The sequence below is a fragment of the Malus sylvestris genome, chromosome 13, assembly GCF_916048215.2.
Source record: "Malus sylvestris chromosome 13, drMalSylv7.2, whole genome shotgun sequence".
NCBI classification, from domain to species: Eukaryota; Viridiplantae; Streptophyta; class Magnoliopsida; order Rosales; family Rosaceae; genus Malus; species Malus sylvestris.
The window spans coordinates 1,677,495-1,696,415 of NC_062272.1; the positions used below are offsets into that span (position 1 = coordinate 1,677,495).

The window sequence follows — 18,921 nt, forward strand, 5'->3', positions numbered from 1 at the left end:
GTCGAAGGTGGGACATTTCGTAAGACCTAATTCACTTCCCACACTAGTTTACTAGAGTGAGCCCCAATCCCACATGAGGAGAGCTTAGACGAACCTATTGGAAGAAGGTAGAGGAAAATGTGTGGGCTAGCTAACTATTATTGTAATAATGTGCAATTATTGCCCTTGCGTAGTGAGAGTGCACGTCAAAGATAAATAAATGTCATATGATCGCAGCCTTAGATGACTGAAACTCAATCATTTTAGTTTTGGAATAAATTATATCACTCCCTTAAATAAATTTCTTTGCTACCTGCCCCAAGTAATGTTTCATAACTAGAAGGAAATATGTTTTTGCTGAACCAATAGTTTCAATGCCTTGGATGAAAACAGATCACTTAAACCAACCTGCAGGTTTGGTGAAAACCCTAGTTGGTCATCTCTGCAAATAAATTAGTAATGCTTTAATATTCTTCTCTCTCCCAACTTCGATGGAATTGTATCCTGTTCCCTAGCTAGCTTCTTCAAACTTGAAACTCGTGTTAATCTGCTCTACAATTGGATCTTGCCAAACTATCGAAAGACACCGAGTATCGAAGAGCTCATTTGGTTAGCCTAATGGTAAGAGCGGGTAAGATGATGGGTAAAAACAAAATTAAAAATAGACTGTGTTCACAATTCGAAACCCTCTAATGTTAAAGAAAAAATAAAACATTCTTCAGGCATAAGCCTTCTATTATAAAGTGCGTACTATATTCCTGCATATGAGATTATATTATAATTAAACTAATCCTTCAAATCACAAGTAATGATTAATAATATACGCCGAAATTGATGCATGTATTTCAATTTTAAAAAACAAAAAAATTAAGCAAAAATTTCAAAGTCTCTTTGGTTATGCGTATGTGTGTGACCATATATATGCATGTGGATCTAGCAAATTATTGTCAACAGCCACTAATTTCTACACCTAACGGTGTTCTTTAACCAAGCATAATATTTGAGAATCAAATTAATCATGGAGAGAGACAGGTGTAGAAAGATGCAATTCGAAAACGTATAATTTTTCTTTGCTGCGACGTACGCAAGGAGCAAACTTGAAGGGCATATGCACATGCAACTGGGAGAAAAAAGCGGTCAGAAGTTGAGTAATTTTGACGAACAACACAACCCAACATATATAAACTCGACCGCGTACGATTTAACATGATGACTTCTTTGGTTTTGTAAAAGAATTTTAGGGTTTACCTTGTATTTCTTAAGTTAAAAGTGTTAAGTAATATGCAGTAAAGAATATCAGCAAGATAACAGAGGAAGAAGAAGGAAGCAGAGAAGATTTAGAGAGAGAGATAGAGAGAGAGAGAGAGAAAGATTATATTTCTATATCTGAATATTGTTTTTCTAGTTACAACAGTTTACAACTAACAGTATATATCAGTAATCATAGCTTGCTCTCTAAGCTACAATCTTTAACAAACTAACTCCTATCTTGATCTCTTGACACATGTCTCTTTTGTAGCCATTTGATCTGAATACTTCTAACATCCCCCCACAAGCTCAGGGGCAGTAAAACAGAGCCTGAGATTGGCACAATGGGTTTGAAAAAGAGGTGCAGATAGACCTTTTGTAAGGATGTCAGCGAATTGCTCATTCGAAGAAACAAAATGAACTTGAAGGTCATGTCTAGCAACCCTTTCTCGAACAAAGTGCACGTCAATCTCAATGTGCTTAGTTCTTTGATGCTGAACTGGATTACAGGTAAGAGCAATTGCTGATAAATTGTCACAGAACAAAACAGGTTGCACAGATATTGGAACGTGAAGAAATACTAGCAATTGTTTAATCCAATCAAGTTCAGCTGCAGTTGTAGATAAAGCACGATACTCGGCTTCAGTAGATGACCGGGAGACCGTGTGTTGCTTCTTAGAGGACCAAGAAATTGGATTAGACCCCAGAAAAACAACCAGTCCAGTAGTTGACCGTCTATCATTAGGGTCCCCAGCCCAGTCTGCATCACTATAAGCAGTAATCTCTAATGACCCTTTGATATAATGAATACCACAACCCTGTGTAGCTCTTAAGTATCTGAGAATGCGCTTAACAGCCACAAAATGCGACTCCATTGGACACTGCATAAACTGATAAACCTGATGGACTGCAAAAGAGATATCAGGTCTAGTAAATGTCAAATACTGGAGAGCACCAACCAAGCTTCTGTATAGAGCAGGATTATTAAAAGGCTTGCCATCATCTTTGAGCAGCCGATTGTAGGGAAAACATGGTGTAGCACATGGTTTGGATAGCAACATTTCAGATTTTGTTAATAAATCTGTGACATATTTATCCTGAGATAAGAACAAACCATCCTCTTTATGCACAATTTGGATTCCCAGAAAGTAGTGAAGAGGTCCCAAGTCTTTGATATCAAATTCCTGAGTTAAAGATTGAATCATTGCATGAATAGCATGTGTTGCACTTCTTGTGATGATGATATCATCAACATATAAAAGCAAAATCACAACAGAGGTATCCACAGTTTTGACAAATAAAGAGGAATCGGCATATGTAGAAGTGAACCCCAAAGATGGTAGAAAGCTAGTGAATCTCTCATTCCACGCCCTTGGGGCCTGTTTTAAGCCATACAAAGATTTATGTAACCGGCAGACATAATCTTCATGTTTTGAATCCCCAAATCCAGGTGGTTGAGTCATGTAGACCTCCTCTTGCAAAATGCCATGAAGAAAGGCATTTTTCACGTCCAATTGCCGCAGGGACCACCCAAAATGAGCAGATAAAGCGAGAACCAATCTCACAGTTGTGGGTTTGACAACGGGACTAAATGTCTCTCCATAGTCAATACCTTCTTCTTGATTAAACCCTTTAGCTACAAGTCTCGCCTTATATCTCCCAATAGAACCATCCGCATTCTTTTTTATCTTGAAGACCCATTTGCAGCCTACTAAGTTCTTATGTTTAGGTAAAGGTACCAAAGACCATGTACCTTGTTTATGCAATGCCGAAATCTCATCTTGCATAGCCTCATACCACACTGGGGACTTTAATGCAGATTTATAGGTTGCAGGCTCAACTTGACTCAAATCAACTCCTTCATGTTCATGTACAGCAGCTAAAAGAGCAATGGCCTTGGAAATGCCACTCTTTGATCTTGTTTGCATAGGGTGAAGATTGAGGGATGGTATAGACAAAACCACTTGTAGATTTTCAGATTGGAATTCAGGTACCACAGGGAGTGTGGAGGACAAGGACTGTGTATGTGCTGCACCAATGGATTGATCAGAACTTGAGCCCTCTGAGGTTGAACTTGGAACTGCAACTGGTATTGCATTGAGCTCGGCAGAGGATTGATGGACATTAGGCAGTGACATAGGACATAAGGTAGCATCAGAACGTAGATGTGTGCAGCCAGGAGAAAGACCAGGTATGGATGAACACGGGTTTGTTGGTAAAACAAGAACATTATTATGATCAGGGATTGGAACATGGGGTGATATGAGTGATGGTAATGGTGCAGAATTCATAGGTGGAGACTTTAGAAACAATGATTGATAAGGAAACTCAGTTTCATCAAAAATCACATGTCGGGACACATAAACTTTCTTTCTAGACACAGCATAACAGAGATACCCTTTATATTTAGATGCATACCCCAAAAAGACACATTTGTTGTTCTGGGTTCTAATTTTGTGCTAGTGTATGGTCGTAACCAAGGATAACATGAACACCCAAAAACCTTCAAGTGTTGGATCTCGGGTAAGGAATTATGCAACAATTCAAAAGGTGACTTATTACCTAATGATGGGGATGACATTCTATTAATCAAATAAACCGATGTTTGACAAGCAAATGACCAAAACAAGGATGGTAAGGAAGCAGTTTGTAACAAGGTAATGGATGTTTCAATGATGTGTCTGTGTTTCCTCTCTGCTATGCCATTTTGTTCTGGTGTATGTGGACAAGACATCTGGTGACTGATTCCTTTATCAAGAAGAAACTTTTGAAATGCCTTACTTATATATTCACCACCACCATCACTTTGAAGAACTTTGATAGATGTATGAAACTGATTTAAAATGAAATTGTAGAAAGACACAAAAGTTGCAAGAACATCACTTTTATTGCAGATTGGAAAGAGCCAACAATACTTTGTACACTGATCAATAAAGGTCACATAGTATTTGAATCCCTCTAAAGAAACACAAGGAGCAGGGCCCTACACATCACTATGGACAATATCAAATGGTTGTGTCATTTTGGAAACCGAAGGATAAAAAGGGAGTTTACTAAACTTACCCTCTAAACATGTTTGACACAGGGAAGGAATGTTATCAACAACACAAGATACATTGGAATTCCTTAAAGTTTAAGAAACTATGGGATTAGAAGGGTGACCGAGTCGTTTATGCCAAAGATCAATTGTCACTTGCTTGCCAAGAAGAGCTACAGGTTGTCCTTTATTGTTGACTGGAAGAGACCGGGGCGAGATGATGGGATACAATCCATTGTTACACAGTCCTTTGTAAAGAGTCATCCCTGTGGCTTTGTCCTGAATCCAAAATGAAAACGCATCGAAAATCAACCAGCAATTATTGTCCAAACAAATGCGATGCACATATAATAAATTCTGAGACAGTTTTGGAACATAAAGGATAGATTTGAGCTGTATAGGATGCATTGGAGTGGTTAAAAGAGAGGAACCAATGTGAGATATAGCTAAACCTTCACCATTAGCTGTTTGGATTACTTCATTAGCCGGATATGGTGTTGCCAAGGAAAGATTACTCAACTCAGAGGTCATATGATTATTAGCACCGGAATCAGTGAGCCAAACTTGTGACTGCACTGGTGTAGAGGGCATTGAAAGTGGAGAAAATTGACCATTATGAGTAGCAGCATGCATTGCATTCATTGGGGTGGTAGAATTCTTCTGAAAGCACATTTCTGCACTATGATAAGGGTTCCCACAAATCTGACAGCCTGAAGGAACAATGACATTCCTATATCTGCAAGTATCAGCAAGATGATTATTCTTCCCACAAATCTGACAGCCTGAAGAAGTATTTGAATTCCTGAACCAGCAGGTAGAAGCCACATGATTATTCTTTCCACAAATCTGACAAGATTGAGGCTGAACCCCATAGTTTTGAACCCTTGGTGGAGATGTACCAAGAAAGCCAGGAGCAGGACTCGAATGAAAGACCTTGTTGTTGCCAAACTTGGGAGTAAAGTTGGAATTAAACCGATTTCGACCCTTATTATTGTTGTTGAATGACTTGTAAGCATTAGAATTAGGACTGCTATAATTCGCACCAGAACTGGAAAATGATTGATGTTTGGAAGGAAAGCCAGTATTCTGTGCCATAAGTGCAGACAACACAGGTAATGCAGATACACTTTCAAGTAAAGCTTCTTCAGCAAGTAATTGGGAGCGAAGATCTTTCAAAGATATAACAGTTTCACGACCCCTAATCACGGACCTAATGGTATTGTATTCAGCAGGCAACCCATTAAGTGTAAGAATCACAACATCATCATCCTCAAATATTACACCAGCAGCTGTTAATAAATCTCTGGCTTCTTTAATCTTCTGCAGATATAATGTGATAGAATCATTACCCTTCTTTATAGTTTGAAGCTCAGACTTAAGTTGAAAGATACTTGCTTTTGTGACTGTAGAAAACTGATCTTTAAGCCTGAACCATAAATCTTTGGAGCTAGTACTGCCAATTGCACAGGAAATTGCAGCAGGAGATAAAGTTGCCGTGATCAACTGCATCAATGCCTTGTCATGCATTTTCCAAATCTTGTACTCATCTGTTACCACCCGAGTAGAAGAATCACCACATAAAACTGTAGAATCAGCAGAAGATTCTGAGGCAAATTGTGCAGGACACGGTGTTGACCCATCGACAAACCCAATAATACTATGACCTTCAAGAAGCAGTTGCATTTGAAAATGCCAAGCCAAGTAATTTGTATCATCCAATTTCATATGTACTGAATTTGAAACAGACGAAATCAATGAGATAATCGGGGACTGGAGAATCTGTAACTGAGCAGCTGTAACCATTGTTGCAGAATCAACATGTAATCGTGACTGAGAAATTACCACAAACACTTGGTGTGCACTCTGTGTAGAATGCAGAATCAGAAGAATAGGTACAGCAGAAGAACCCAAACGAAAAACAGAAAGAACCACACTTTCTCAGGGGAAAAAGAAAAAAAAAATGTTGAGGTGGAGCGGAAGCGGATCAAGATCGACGAACGGTCAAGCTGCTATGCTTGTTCCGGCGATGATACCATGTTAAGTAATATGCAGTAAAGAATATCAGCAAGATAACAGAGGAAGAAGAAGGAAGCAGAGAAGATTTAGAGAGAGAGATAGAGAGAGAAAGAGAGAAAGATTATATTTCTATATCTGAATATTGTTTTTCTAGTTACAACAGTTTACAACTAACAGTATATATCAGTAATCATAGCTTGCTCTCTAAGCTACAATCTTTAACAAACTAACTCCTATCTTGATCTCTTGACACATGTCTATTTTGTAGCCATTTGATCTGAATACTTCTAACAAAAAGAAGCAAACCCTTTTGTACATTGTAGTTATAGCTACCATTGATACTACGAAAGTAATACTAAATAGGACCATGGTGACCCATTCAACATTGCGCCTTCACTACACTTGTTCCTTTCTAAGTTGCTCTCATATATGGTTATGAATTTAAGTTGAAGGGGACGTGTACACTATCTTAACTAATTAGGTTGATTCATGTCTGATCGATTTTTTTTCCTACAATTATGAATTTCATAATGGAATTCTTTCTCCCTCATTATCTATATAAAGTCATATGAGAAGACAAAAACGGTGAAACTTTGAATTTCCCTACAATGCCCTAAAAAAATAAAACTTATTTTTTTCAAATAAAAAAAGACCATATTGTCACATAAGTACATGTGTAGCAAGGTTAGCGTCTCATATCACAAAGTAAAAATTATAACTCATCAAGAAAAAAAGAGAAAACTTTTTTATTAATCTGAAAAAATGAAAGGTATGTGCACGATTAATTGACTTATATCAAATTTGTGTTTTCAGCAAGTATGGTGAAATTGTTCTATCTTTAAGTTTGAATTTTTGGGAGGAAAACTAATGAAAAGGGCTTGAAAACTTTGAGTTTTAATGATAAGGACAAAATAAAGGGTAAAGTGAATAGTAGCAGGATTGACTTTTTAGTGTAAAAATGTGGTTTTTCGTTAAAGTGAACAGTACCGGGTGCTTTTCGTTAAAGTTCCCATTTTTGGGATTAGAAAGGACGATGCCTTGGTGTATCATCATCAATAGAAAGAGGTGAGGTGTCATGTTAGAAAAGTCATTGGGAGAACATGTACAGGTAGAACCTTCCCTTAAAAGTAGCATATATCTTGTAACTTTTTTGAAACCTATAAATCCATTTTAAGGTAGCATTAGCATTTGCTTTTATCTTTGGTCCAACCACCAGTACACAGTACAGCCTGTGGTGCTCTATTATTGTCAGCCAAACACTCTGTATGCTCACAACCTTTCAAAAATACCACTTTTTTATGTTTCATTTTCAATACAGCCAAAGAAAAACAGAAAAAACAAATGAGGTTGACTCAGTTGGTAAGCCCCTACTTGTGTGTTACCTTACGAAGATTTGAGTCTTGCTGCCATCAGTCTTTATTGGTGTGCAATTTGTAAATTATTACGTAAATCCATATCGATGACAGTTATCAATTGAGTGTCACGCGTAAGTCCTTCAAGCTCAAGGTTACAAGTATGTACTAATGCTATTGTTGAGAGTAGCCAATCTCTTTTTAAATTTTTTCCAACCAAAACAAAAATAATAATAAAATAAAAAATAAAATAAGTTGATGTTAATTCCTTTTGGGGCCACTAAAAGAAAATTAATCACCACTACAATTATAACTTTGAAATTGAAATCTATAGGAGAATCATGCATCACCTTTTTATCTTAAATGTTTTCATTTCATCCGGTCAACGTCAAAGATAGATATGCATACGCATATTAGGTCAGGTAGTTAAGATAATTGGCACTTCTCTTACAATCAAATCCGAGTAAATGTCTTATAAAAACGTCAGAGGTAGGCATCACCATGGCCCCAACTCACTACATGTGTAGCATTGCTGCTCGTTTCTTCTTTACTCCAAATCAAAAGGGGTTGCCCTTTCATTTCATGAATATTGATGTGATGATGTACCATCAGTCTGTTAGCTAGGTTTGGTTGCATGGTTGATGACTTGGTGTAGCCTTATTCACTTAGAGCTAACCAACTTGGATGATTTCCTCGAGCCAATCCGAGACTTGCACGTGGCACATGTAATTAAGGAATCGCATTATTTACTAAATTAAGCACCGGCTTTTATCTCTTTTTTAGGCCGCAACTTATTTATGCAATTCTTAATGGTAACGCGTCATCCATGAATGGTAATTAGTAGATAATGACAACTAACTAAGTCTTAATTAAACTTAATTACCAAACCTGCCCTGCGAGCAAGGGACCCATAGTTTGGTGAAACCGAAGTTGATCTTTCTTTTAAAAGCACAGAAGCACATGCACTTTTCTATATATTTGAAACGTTAACAGAATGGGAATGAAGTCTGACATCAACGATCACATAGTTGGAATTTTGTGCATGTGACAGACCGACTGCCCCACGTAGTCAAACACAACAGTCCATGTGCACCTTCGTAGTTGGCTGTGATGTGAACGCATCGGAGTGTCAAGATGTTTACCCTTTTTGCTTAACAGTTAACCTCTAAATTTATATCGCCTCGTCGTGTATTTGAAATTGTATGACACTGAAAATAGATTAAAGTTAATACTAATTTAAAGTGCTGATTAATTGCATTCGAGTTTTTATGATGACATGGGTTTGATTCTCGTAAGAGATAGGTACTCATTCTCTGCCGGTTTCAAATAATGTTCAGTGATGGGGTTTGATTCTCGTAAGGGATAGGTACTCATTTTTTGCCAGTTTCAAATAATGTTCAGTGCTAAATAATCGCTAGCAATTTGACTAGAAAAATGGCCTAGTAGTTTTCTTAAAAGATTAGCAAAATAAATAACTCTTATTAGGTCTAGCACGGTGGTTTCTTCGTGGTCGTAACAACCACTTTAAGCAGTGGAAATAACAAAAGATTTGTTCCAAGTCCTCGGGGGGCGTTGAACATAATTCAACAACACTGGAATTGATGGTACAAAGTCCTCCAACTTTTCATACTTTTGGAGAACTTCCAGCTATCAATGAAACCATGAAGTAAAGAGCCCAGAATCCGATCTACAGCCGAATAGAAACTCGTACGTAAATATACACATTTTAATAGCTGCATAGAGTACAATAGATTTCCCCGGTATGGTCATCCGGGAAGTCCCTTGGACATTAATTTCTGTTAGGGTTAATCATTACAAGATCAATTTCATACTAAATTTCACATGGTGTACGCTGAAAACTTGATCAATTTATATATTTTATTTCTGCCATGAACTAATTAAGTTTGATAAAACGGCGATATCGGACTTGTTGAAATACTGTACGTCCACTTTTCTAAACCTTTACAGAAAGAGTTACTTGTGTATTTATCCAGCCATATCATACTATAATGGCACATTGTTCATTATACAAATTAAATTGTCAACGGCTCTGAGACAAACAGATAGAAAAAAACTCTGTATTTTGGTCTTGGAATGCATATTGTACTGTCTACTGTCCGCATGTGATGACCATTTTCTCCTATATGGGTATAGAACAAACGAGTACACCCAAACACCACTCATGTACATACAAATGCATTATTACATTAGTCTTTTTTTGGTTATCATCGTGTGATTTATCAGTGTTAGGAATAAAATTTAGTGCGTGCATACAATCATAGAATTCATCTCCAACAATTGGACTAATAAGTAGCTTTTTTAATATATCTCGTTCCGGGATATTCTACCCTGAATGAGACTATAAGAGGAAGTTTATTAACAGAAGCAACTCAAATAACTTTGTGGGACAAATGCATAAGTTCTACCTTGAATTATGTCCCAGAGCACATTCACAATTGAGTCCACAAAGAACATGCCGCGTGGACACATGGTTACCCCTTACCTAAGCTACAACTTACAAGCACATCACACATTATATAATTACAGCGTCCCGAAATAAAACGAAGTTTTTTAATTAAGACGTCGGTGGAAGTGCAAGCTGGTGGGTTGGGTTGGCAAATCCATACACACAATCTAGATACACAGGATCGATCGCATCGATTATGTGCGCAATGAAATATATTACTTTGCACTCAACTTTGAATATTTTTTTTCTCTCGTAATTTAGATGAACTTAATGTAATGTATTACTTGTATGAATCAAAAAATAAAAATAATTTGAGAGCTAGACACCAAAATTGAATTGAATGAAAGAAAAATAAAGAAATATGAAATTGAGAAAATAAAAGTGGTTACGAACGAACTCTAATGCTATTGATAATAAAATTGAAATTGAAAGATTGTTAAGGAAGATTATTACACAATTGACTAGAGATGAGATTAGAGCAAGAATCAAACGAAAGTGTTGACCATCCCCTTTGTGCCCTTAATATTTCCCTGGATTACAAAAATGATAGTCCTGCTCTGAAACTCTTATCCTTAACTATAACATCCAGAAATTAAATTTTATATCCCTTGTAATCATCTGAATTAATTTTGTAATGCGTACTTACCATATGAATTAACAAGTCATAATTGATCACCAAAAAGGCAGGAGAGCCAGCAGCCCAAGCAAAACCGGTAACGCGTTGACCGAACTCAGACTGGCACCGTTGAAATTCTGTTCGATAGGGTACAACTGTCCAGGCGGACCGGTGATGTATATCAGCGTTGACGGCGGTGGAGGCGCGTATTGACCGCATGAGCCGCACGGTGGCAGCTTGGGAGAAGGCGGGGGTGATAACGGTGGCGGAAGCGCTGGTGGAGGAGGACACGGTGATGGTGGTGGAGGAGGACACGGTGATGGTGGTGGTGGGGATGGAACCGGCGGTGGTGGGCTTGGAGTGCACGAGCCGCACTTTTCCTCGCCGGGAGCACCTGGGGTTTCATCGGCATGGACTGGGCCTAGTACGTAGGCAATCAAAAGGAGCATGATTATTAGAACCACGGGATGTTTCGAGCCATACTGCAGTTTGATCGCCATATTGCAGGCTCGTCTGTCTGAAATCTCGATCGATTCTACGTCTTACGTTGGTTGCAATGAATTTGAGGGAGAGGAAGGAGGGATGGTTTGTTACGTTATTAGGTGCATGGGGGTTGAAACTTGAAAGAAAGTATACAGAGTAAAGAAAGTTTGCTTTGGACGTAGGCTTGTGGGGTTTGGTGGGTTAGGAAGAAAGAGGATTAATTAGATGGGCAAACTGGAGTGAGTGAGACGTGTTCTTATGGGGCCTTTTTCTACTAGGTCATGGGTGGAAGGATGTTGCTTTTTTCCATAAGGGAATCGCACTGCATGTGTATGCTCCAAATTATTGGACCCCACCACCATCTACATTTCATATATATTTAGTGTATGGGCGCATATACAGGCAATAATTTTTTCAATGTAATATTATGTAGATTTTATTTTGAAAGTAGCAAAATCTTAGAAAAATCAGAGGGGGAACTGGGAAGAACTTGGAATTAATCGAGGAACAATCAAGAAAGCGGAAAAGGAGAAGAGCGGACTTAATTATCGCTGTATAATGGTGGAATTAAATTTAAAGATAACTGGTTTAATGTTAAAAACTGTATTAAAAAAAAATTATGCTCGTAGTGCAATTTTAAAAAGTATTGTGCACTTTAAATTTTATCATTTCCGATGTAGTTAACATTTTGCAAGTACTTTTTATGCTAGTGAGATACTTCTTATACTGAAGAGATTTTTCAGTGTGATCAATATATGGAATAGTACATTATGTCATTATACAAATTCTGAGATACGTGTGTTAAAAAGTTAATAATTTAAAAAATAAAATTTATCACTACTTCTATAAAAATACGTTATGTACCACTCGTGTTCCGGTTACAATGGAAAATTTCTCCTCAATCTGCATCATTTGAGTTATCAAAAAGAAATTGCATCATTAATTAATTTGAACATCCTTGTATGTTCAGAGGATGACTCATATTTTGTGGAAATTCTTCATGTTGCGTCACATGATTGGTGCATACTGCATATACGAAATTGATGGATTGCCTGCGTAATTGTTGTTCTGCTAAGTTTTGTGTCAGCTGAAACTTATATTATACTGACACATTAGCAAGGTCAAATACAAAAGTATGATGGGACTGATAAGGGTAAAAAATTAACAAGAAATAATCCTGACCAAAAAAATTAACAAGAAATAATTAAGGAGGAGTACTAGCCATGCGGAAGACTTGCAAAGACTGGCTGCCGTGGCACTTGGGGCACATGTACGAGTTGATTAACGTATTGTCTGAGTGAAGACTTACAAAATTTTAGAGAGATTCCAAGTTCCGATGCCATATATTAGACACGTTTGATGACCTAGCTGGTTCCTAATCACCCCAGTTCCACCGCGAAGGGATCCGATCAAGATACAGATCCCTGTCTCTCTTGGTCTCCTGCAAACGTTTTTGTTCAATCATCACGAGTTAACCGAAATAAAAAAAAATGATAATAATCACTGATATTAATTATACGTGTTACATTTTCAAAGAAAATAAAACATCAAGTCGTAATGGGGGGAACTTAATCCTGAAGAAACTGAAGAGGGAAAAAGGAGAACAAAAAACTAGTAAAGGGCACCGTCCCATTTTCTCTTAAAGCATCTTCGATTCCTCCCCATTTCTTGTTGGCTTTCATAAATCCAGGTCAACCTCCTCAACATACAAGTTATAGCACAGATTAAAATTCAGCCCAACGATAGGATATGATCTCGGAACCTTCTTTAATTCCTTAAACTAATTACTACTTTCCATATAAACAACCTAATCACTAATTAATCCAATTTTAATTGTTAGTTCCAACGATGGAATAGTTCAGTTTTATGTATTATTTAATTGAAGAATGCGTAGGTATGTGGATTCCCAAAAGTTCTACGTGCCACCTGCCGATGTCACTTCTGAAAATTTGAAATTTTGTTTAACTGGGTAAGGTTGTAGCCTTCCAAGGCCAAGTAGACAGCACACTTGTCCATGAACCTGCCGAGAAGAGTCGGATCAATCCGAGCGAAGTGCCGCGTCTTATGTAATGTCAACTTCAACAATTCAGAGTTTCAGACACCAGGGCGATAATTTTTCGAGCAATGGTTACGCTACAATTATGAGCATAACATGACGGTAAAACAACAGCGGAAGCATGAAAAACAAGCACTTAACAAATAAACAGTCCTCTATAGGCCTAGTTTGGCAAACGAGTAGTATTTGCCATGTTCGTTTCCATGTTATACTAGTTATCTTAACAGATCGTATGATGTTAAACTCGTAATCTTAACAGGTTCTTAACAGGTAACCCAATAATCATCTGTCTCGTCGTATCATTTCATGACGAGTTAACGTCATGTAAAATATTACCCAAATACAACACAACCCATTCACAGATTGATCCAAAACCCGTTATTTTCTTATCGTTTTATATCTGTTTAACGGATCGTGTAAATTGCCATGCCTACATGGGCCAAATCTATCATCTAATTTGACTGTTGTTATCCAAATTGTTGTGAAAAGCCCTGGGCTTTGACGGGTTTTGGTCGATTAAAGCCCCCAAATATCTTACAAGCTTTCAGAAGATACAAGTCCAAGGAGAAAACGGAGAGAAAAAAAACCCAACAAAATTGCCCAAATTACACAACAACAAAGAGAAGAACTGCAATCTTTCATCTACTTGCCTTTCTATATACATGTGGTCTCTAAAGAACAAGAGAAAGAAGACACACAATCCCCTGTCAACACTCGAAAGAATTCTTATCATCTTTGTCCTTGCCACTAAAATGAAAAGAATCCTTCTCCATACATCCCTAAGTTTGGTACATGGAGAGATGAGCCGGCACCTGAATCCCTGCCAATCCCGGAATTAGATTCGAGACGCGTTCTTTTCGAGCATCCAGATTGTTCGAAAGCCACCGGTTGTCCACAGAAGAAAGAGGAAGGAGGAGACTCGAATCCTTTGACCATCTCCCTGAACATTGCTTGCAAGTCCTCCATGGTATAACTCTTTGCCTCTCTTCTGGATTCCGCCATCAGAGACACCATTTCTTGCACAAAATCACAGAACCCCTGCATTCCGAATCAAAATAACAGAGCAACCGAGGAAATCACACACAATCCAATACACCATCCAAACTATTTTAAAAAATAAAAATAAAATCAACAAACAAATACCCACCTCGTCCTCTTCGTCGTCATCGGGATCGTACAGGCCAACATCGTACATACTTCGTTTTCTCTGGTCGGATAACACTGCATCAAATCGAAAACAACGAACAACAAACACGCTGTTAATACTAGCATCTTGTTTAATATTATGAAATAATAAATAATAATTAATTCAAATAAAATTCCAAAAAACCAACCCGATATTTTGAATTTTATATATATTATACCTGAATAGGCTTCTTGAATTTGCTGGAATTTCCGCTTGGCTTCACCCAACAAAGAAGGGGTTCTTGTCCACCTGTCCGGATGCCATTTCTGCACCCAAAACCGCATTGACCAACACAAACCATCAAATCTATGCTCATTTCATGAATTTTCACCAGAATTCGAGAAGAAACAATCTTTCAAAAGCAAGTAAACCAACCCAATATTCTACCATCTCAACTAGGTTGAGAATTCGAACTCGGATGCATACGTAAACAACATCCGCAAGCCAATGCGGTTACGCCAGCGGGATACAGGGTTTTAGACAAGAATAAAAAGAGATTATATTTGATAAAGTTTACTCACCATAGCTAGCTTGCGATATGCACGCCTTATCTCTTCCACGGAAGAATCCGAGCCGACACCAAGAACACTGTAATAAGACGGAGGCCCCTGAATTCGATCACCCTCCATCTTCAACAAAACCAAACTCTCGGAACTTCTTCAAACCAAATTCTCAGTCCACAAAATAATCGCATCCGAAGCTTGCTGATCTCGAAAATTCTGGTGCCCAGACGACCTTTGCAATACAACGAATTACGAGGGAAAGGCGGTGGTTGCGTGATTTATGATGCGGTCGCAGGTCGGTTATACATTATATATAGGAGAAGACGGAGCAAAATATCTGGTGGGCTTTTGATTTTTAACTCAGGTTCGCCATCCGGAATGTTCCCGAACACTCTGTATGATAACGTGGAAGTCTCTTCTGTCTGTGGTCGTACCCTAGATTTTTTCGGCCCTCAGATATTTTTCAGTTTCCTGATTTAGTAGGTGCTCAGTTTGGATACGGATTTATACGCCGATATTATCCAGTGTCCAGCTGACACCTGGAAGCTAATGTTTTCAATGTATGCTTTTGCATACTTGGGCTTGCTGTTTGGATCCATAAGTTTTATCGCAAGGCCCATCAACCTTTCTATTTGAATACAACGGCAGAGTCGATGTTTCCATCACTCAAGTTCCACTAAACAAAACCATGGCATCGAAACCATCGTTAATCTCCCTCATCGCCGCCGTTCTGATCATCTTGGTCCAATCCCAAACCTGACCCACGCCACAGAGCCCCACCTCATCAATTTCCGATCCCCCAACCTCTTCCCCGAAGGCCTCGCCTACGACCCAATTCCCCAACACTTCATCGTCGGCTCTTTAGGCTATCGCATTATTGTCTCTGTCTTCGAAGCTGGCGTCATCGACACTCTCATCTTCGACCCCACCATAGTCCCCGAGAACATCACCGTCCTCGGCCTCGCCGTCGACAAACTCAACAACCGCATTAAGAGCTAGTTAGGTATTGCTGTGCTTTGAAAAAAAACTTTTTCTGCTCTGCTATGAGAATAAGCTCATTTTTGTTGCTTCATGCTTTTAGCTTTTTTTTCACCTAAAACTATGAAATAAACTGTTTTTAAGTGTTTACCAAACATTTTTTTTAGCTCAGTTTTTTTTTTTTTTTTTATAGATACTTTTTATAAAAGCACCTTAATACCAAACCAGTACTAAAGGCTACTCTGGGCTGTAGCCCAGGTAGCTTTCGGTAGAAAATAAAATTTTACACGTAATTTTTATTGATTTTCGAATGTAGCCCCACCATATATTTAGTCACTAATTCGAATTCTCTCAATTTAATTATATAATACAATTTACAAATCATCTTTTTTTTCTCACATATTTTTTCTCATCGCTTCTTGTACATGTACAAGTTTGAATTTGTTTGAATAACGAAAGTTCTTGGCTTACCTTGTGAAATTTTTCTTAAGCTATCTGATACTGTAAAAAAAATATTATCAAGTTTCTTTGTTTATAAAAATTTAAATGTTTAAGCTAGCTAACAAAATTTCTAGCTCCGTTATTGGAGCCGCGCTCCCAGTTCCACGCCCTCGCAGCCTACAACTTCTGCACCCACTAACGCTTCTTCCTCGCTACCCTCCCATCAGACGACGATAGCTGACCAGGTCCCATCACGAACGACATCGCGGTTGACTTCAAGGGCAACGCCTATGTCACCAACTTGGGCGGCAACTACATCTGGAAGGTCAACGCCTAATGGGAGGCCTTTATCTTCTCTAAGTCACTCATCTTCACGTCGTAGAGCGTGGACTACAACTTGTCGTACATTGACTTGGGCCTAAACGGTGTCGCTTACAACAACAAAGGGTATCTATTAGTGGTGTAATCGAACACCAGCAAGATGTTCAATGTGGACATGGACGACGGCACGGCCAACCTGGTGCTATTGCCGGATGACTTACTTTTAGCCTACAGGATCACGGTCCAAAGCAACGGCGTTGTTTTGGTGGTGTCGTACAAGACACTGTGGTTACTGATGAGCTAGGACATTTAGGGGAATGGCGAATTTTATGACAAAATTGCCCTTGATCCAGAGGGGTCTCCGACTTTAGTGGCGGTCTACGGGGAGGACAAAGTGTATGTGTTGTGAGGGGCACCTGATAGAAGGTGTAAAGGGAGATGTGGAGCGGGAGGAGTTCAGTATTAAAAAGGTGAGGTAGGAGAAGGAGAGCAAGGAGAAATTTTTTATTGTGACCAAAACACGAGTGGTACATCACGTGTTTTTATATAAGTGGTGAAAAGTTTTATTTTTTAAGTTATTAACTTTTTAACACACATATCACATCATTTGTATAGTGACATATGATATACTAGAGGTGGGTTCAAAAAATCGAAAACCGAACCAAAGCGAACGAAAAAACCAAACCGAATTGAAAAAACCGAACCGAACCGAATTATTTTGGTTCGATTCGGTTTTAGTGATCTAGAAACTGAACCAAACCGAACCGAACCAAATTAATTAAATTAATTTTTTTATTTAATTATTTGTTTTGGGTATTATTTTCTAAACCCAATTTGTAAGTTAAAATGTGCTAAACCCAATGTGTTGCCAAACTTTAAGCTCAAAATATTAAAAAAAGGCCTATAAAAACTCTAAACCCTAACCTATTATTTCTCTCCCATATAAGGTTCCGGAACCAAACCTCCTCCTGAAGTACCTACATCCATCTCCATAGCACTGTCTACTTATGTCTCAGCTTTCTTTTCCAAATCTACTCTCATATAACATGTAACAGAATCCATAAACATTTATTTCGGGTAGATTACTTGCGTAATTTGTGATGGAAAAGAATTCAACACACACTAAATAAATCCACCCACGCATTACTTTTACTAATCAAGTTGTCAACATGCAGTTACAAGCAAACAACCCTGATCTTTAAACAACATCATACAATTTAATTTTTCTAAGTCATTTATACGATTTTTGTGTTGTGAGGCTGTTAGTTTGGACTTTGGAAGACTTGATTGATGATTTTAGTTCAACTTAAAATTTTTATTTTCATTGTCTTTGATTCTAGTTAGAATGCTTATGTTATGATTGTGTTGGAGATTTTAAAATTTAAAATTTCAATGTTTTTCATTTTTGAAAAAAAAAAACAAAAAACAAAAATCCGAACCCGAACCGAAACCGAACCGAAAAAAACTGAAAAAAAATGAACCGAACCGAAATTTCGGTTTGGTTTCGGTTTTGGCAAAAAACCGAACCGATTTGAACCGAACTGATTTGAACCGAACCTACCCCTATGATATACCATCATGTGTTCCTGTCACATTGAAAAATCTCTTGAAAGCAAGGAAGACGGTGTTTGGATATTTGTTTTGATTGGGTTGGGATTGGCTTATTTCTTGTTTTGGAGGTTTCAGATGAGGCACCTTGTTGGCTACTTGAACAGAAAAACCAATTAGCGTTTTTGGAGGGTTCTATTTTTTTTTCTTTTTAACAAACGATATTATTTTCACTAAGAGGAGCGTGGGAGAGTGGGTTAAGTCTCATACTCGGCTAGCAATAATAATATGATTCAAATTCGCATTTGGCAATAATCGAATATAAGACCACTTAGAGTAATATCATTAGACCGTAGTACTAAGTAGCTACTTTTTGAAGGCTTTATTTTCCCTTGTTTTTCTTTTTGTTTTTTTTTTTCATTTTGTAGATTACTATTTTAACACTTGTTTGCTCGTTTGATCAAATAGAATAAATTAGTTTTAGGATTAAGTACTTACAACCCCTAAATATTTTAGTTTTGTTCTAAATTGGTCTCAACTTTTTTAAACATTCCAAACAATTACCTATACCTATTGAAAATGTCACATTTGTTAAGTCCCAATTAATTCATGTTAAATAAACTATAACTTAATTTGTCTCTAGCATCAATAGAAGGTCATGGAAGCATGAACTCTACCAAGTAATGGTCA

At 37.8% G+C, this 18,921-nt stretch overlaps 2 protein-coding genes and 1 pseudogene across 2 annotated transcripts; 1 reads left to right on the forward strand and 2 right to left on the reverse strand.

Annotated features, from left to right (window-relative positions):
• Positions 1–10,481: 10,481 nt before the first annotated feature.
• LOC126597742 (leucine-rich repeat extensin-like protein 3) lies at positions 10,482–11,441 on the reverse strand. Its single transcript, XM_050264553.1, has one exon. It carries the CDS (start codon positions 11,213–11,215, stop codon positions 10,772–10,774), a length of 444 nt encoding a protein of 147 aa, XP_050120510.1. The 5' UTR covers positions 11,216–11,441; the 3' UTR covers positions 10,482–10,771.
• A 2,433-nt stretch (positions 11,442–13,874) lies between these two features.
• On the reverse strand, positions 13,875–15,384 carry LOC126596151 (uncharacterized). Its single transcript, XM_050262640.1, has 4 exons — positions 14,962–15,384; positions 14,619–14,706; positions 14,402–14,475; positions 13,875–14,292 (listed from the first exon to the last, which is right to left on the reverse strand). The coding sequence occupies exons 1-4, from the start codon at positions 15,067–15,069 to the stop codon at positions 14,002–14,004; spliced, it is 561 nt and encodes a 186-aa protein (XP_050118597.1). The 5' UTR covers positions 15,070–15,384; the 3' UTR covers positions 13,875–14,001.
• Positions 15,227–18,411, forward strand: LOC126596727 (uncharacterized; annotated as a pseudogene).
• The last annotated feature ends 510 nt before the right edge of the window (positions 18,412–18,921 follow it).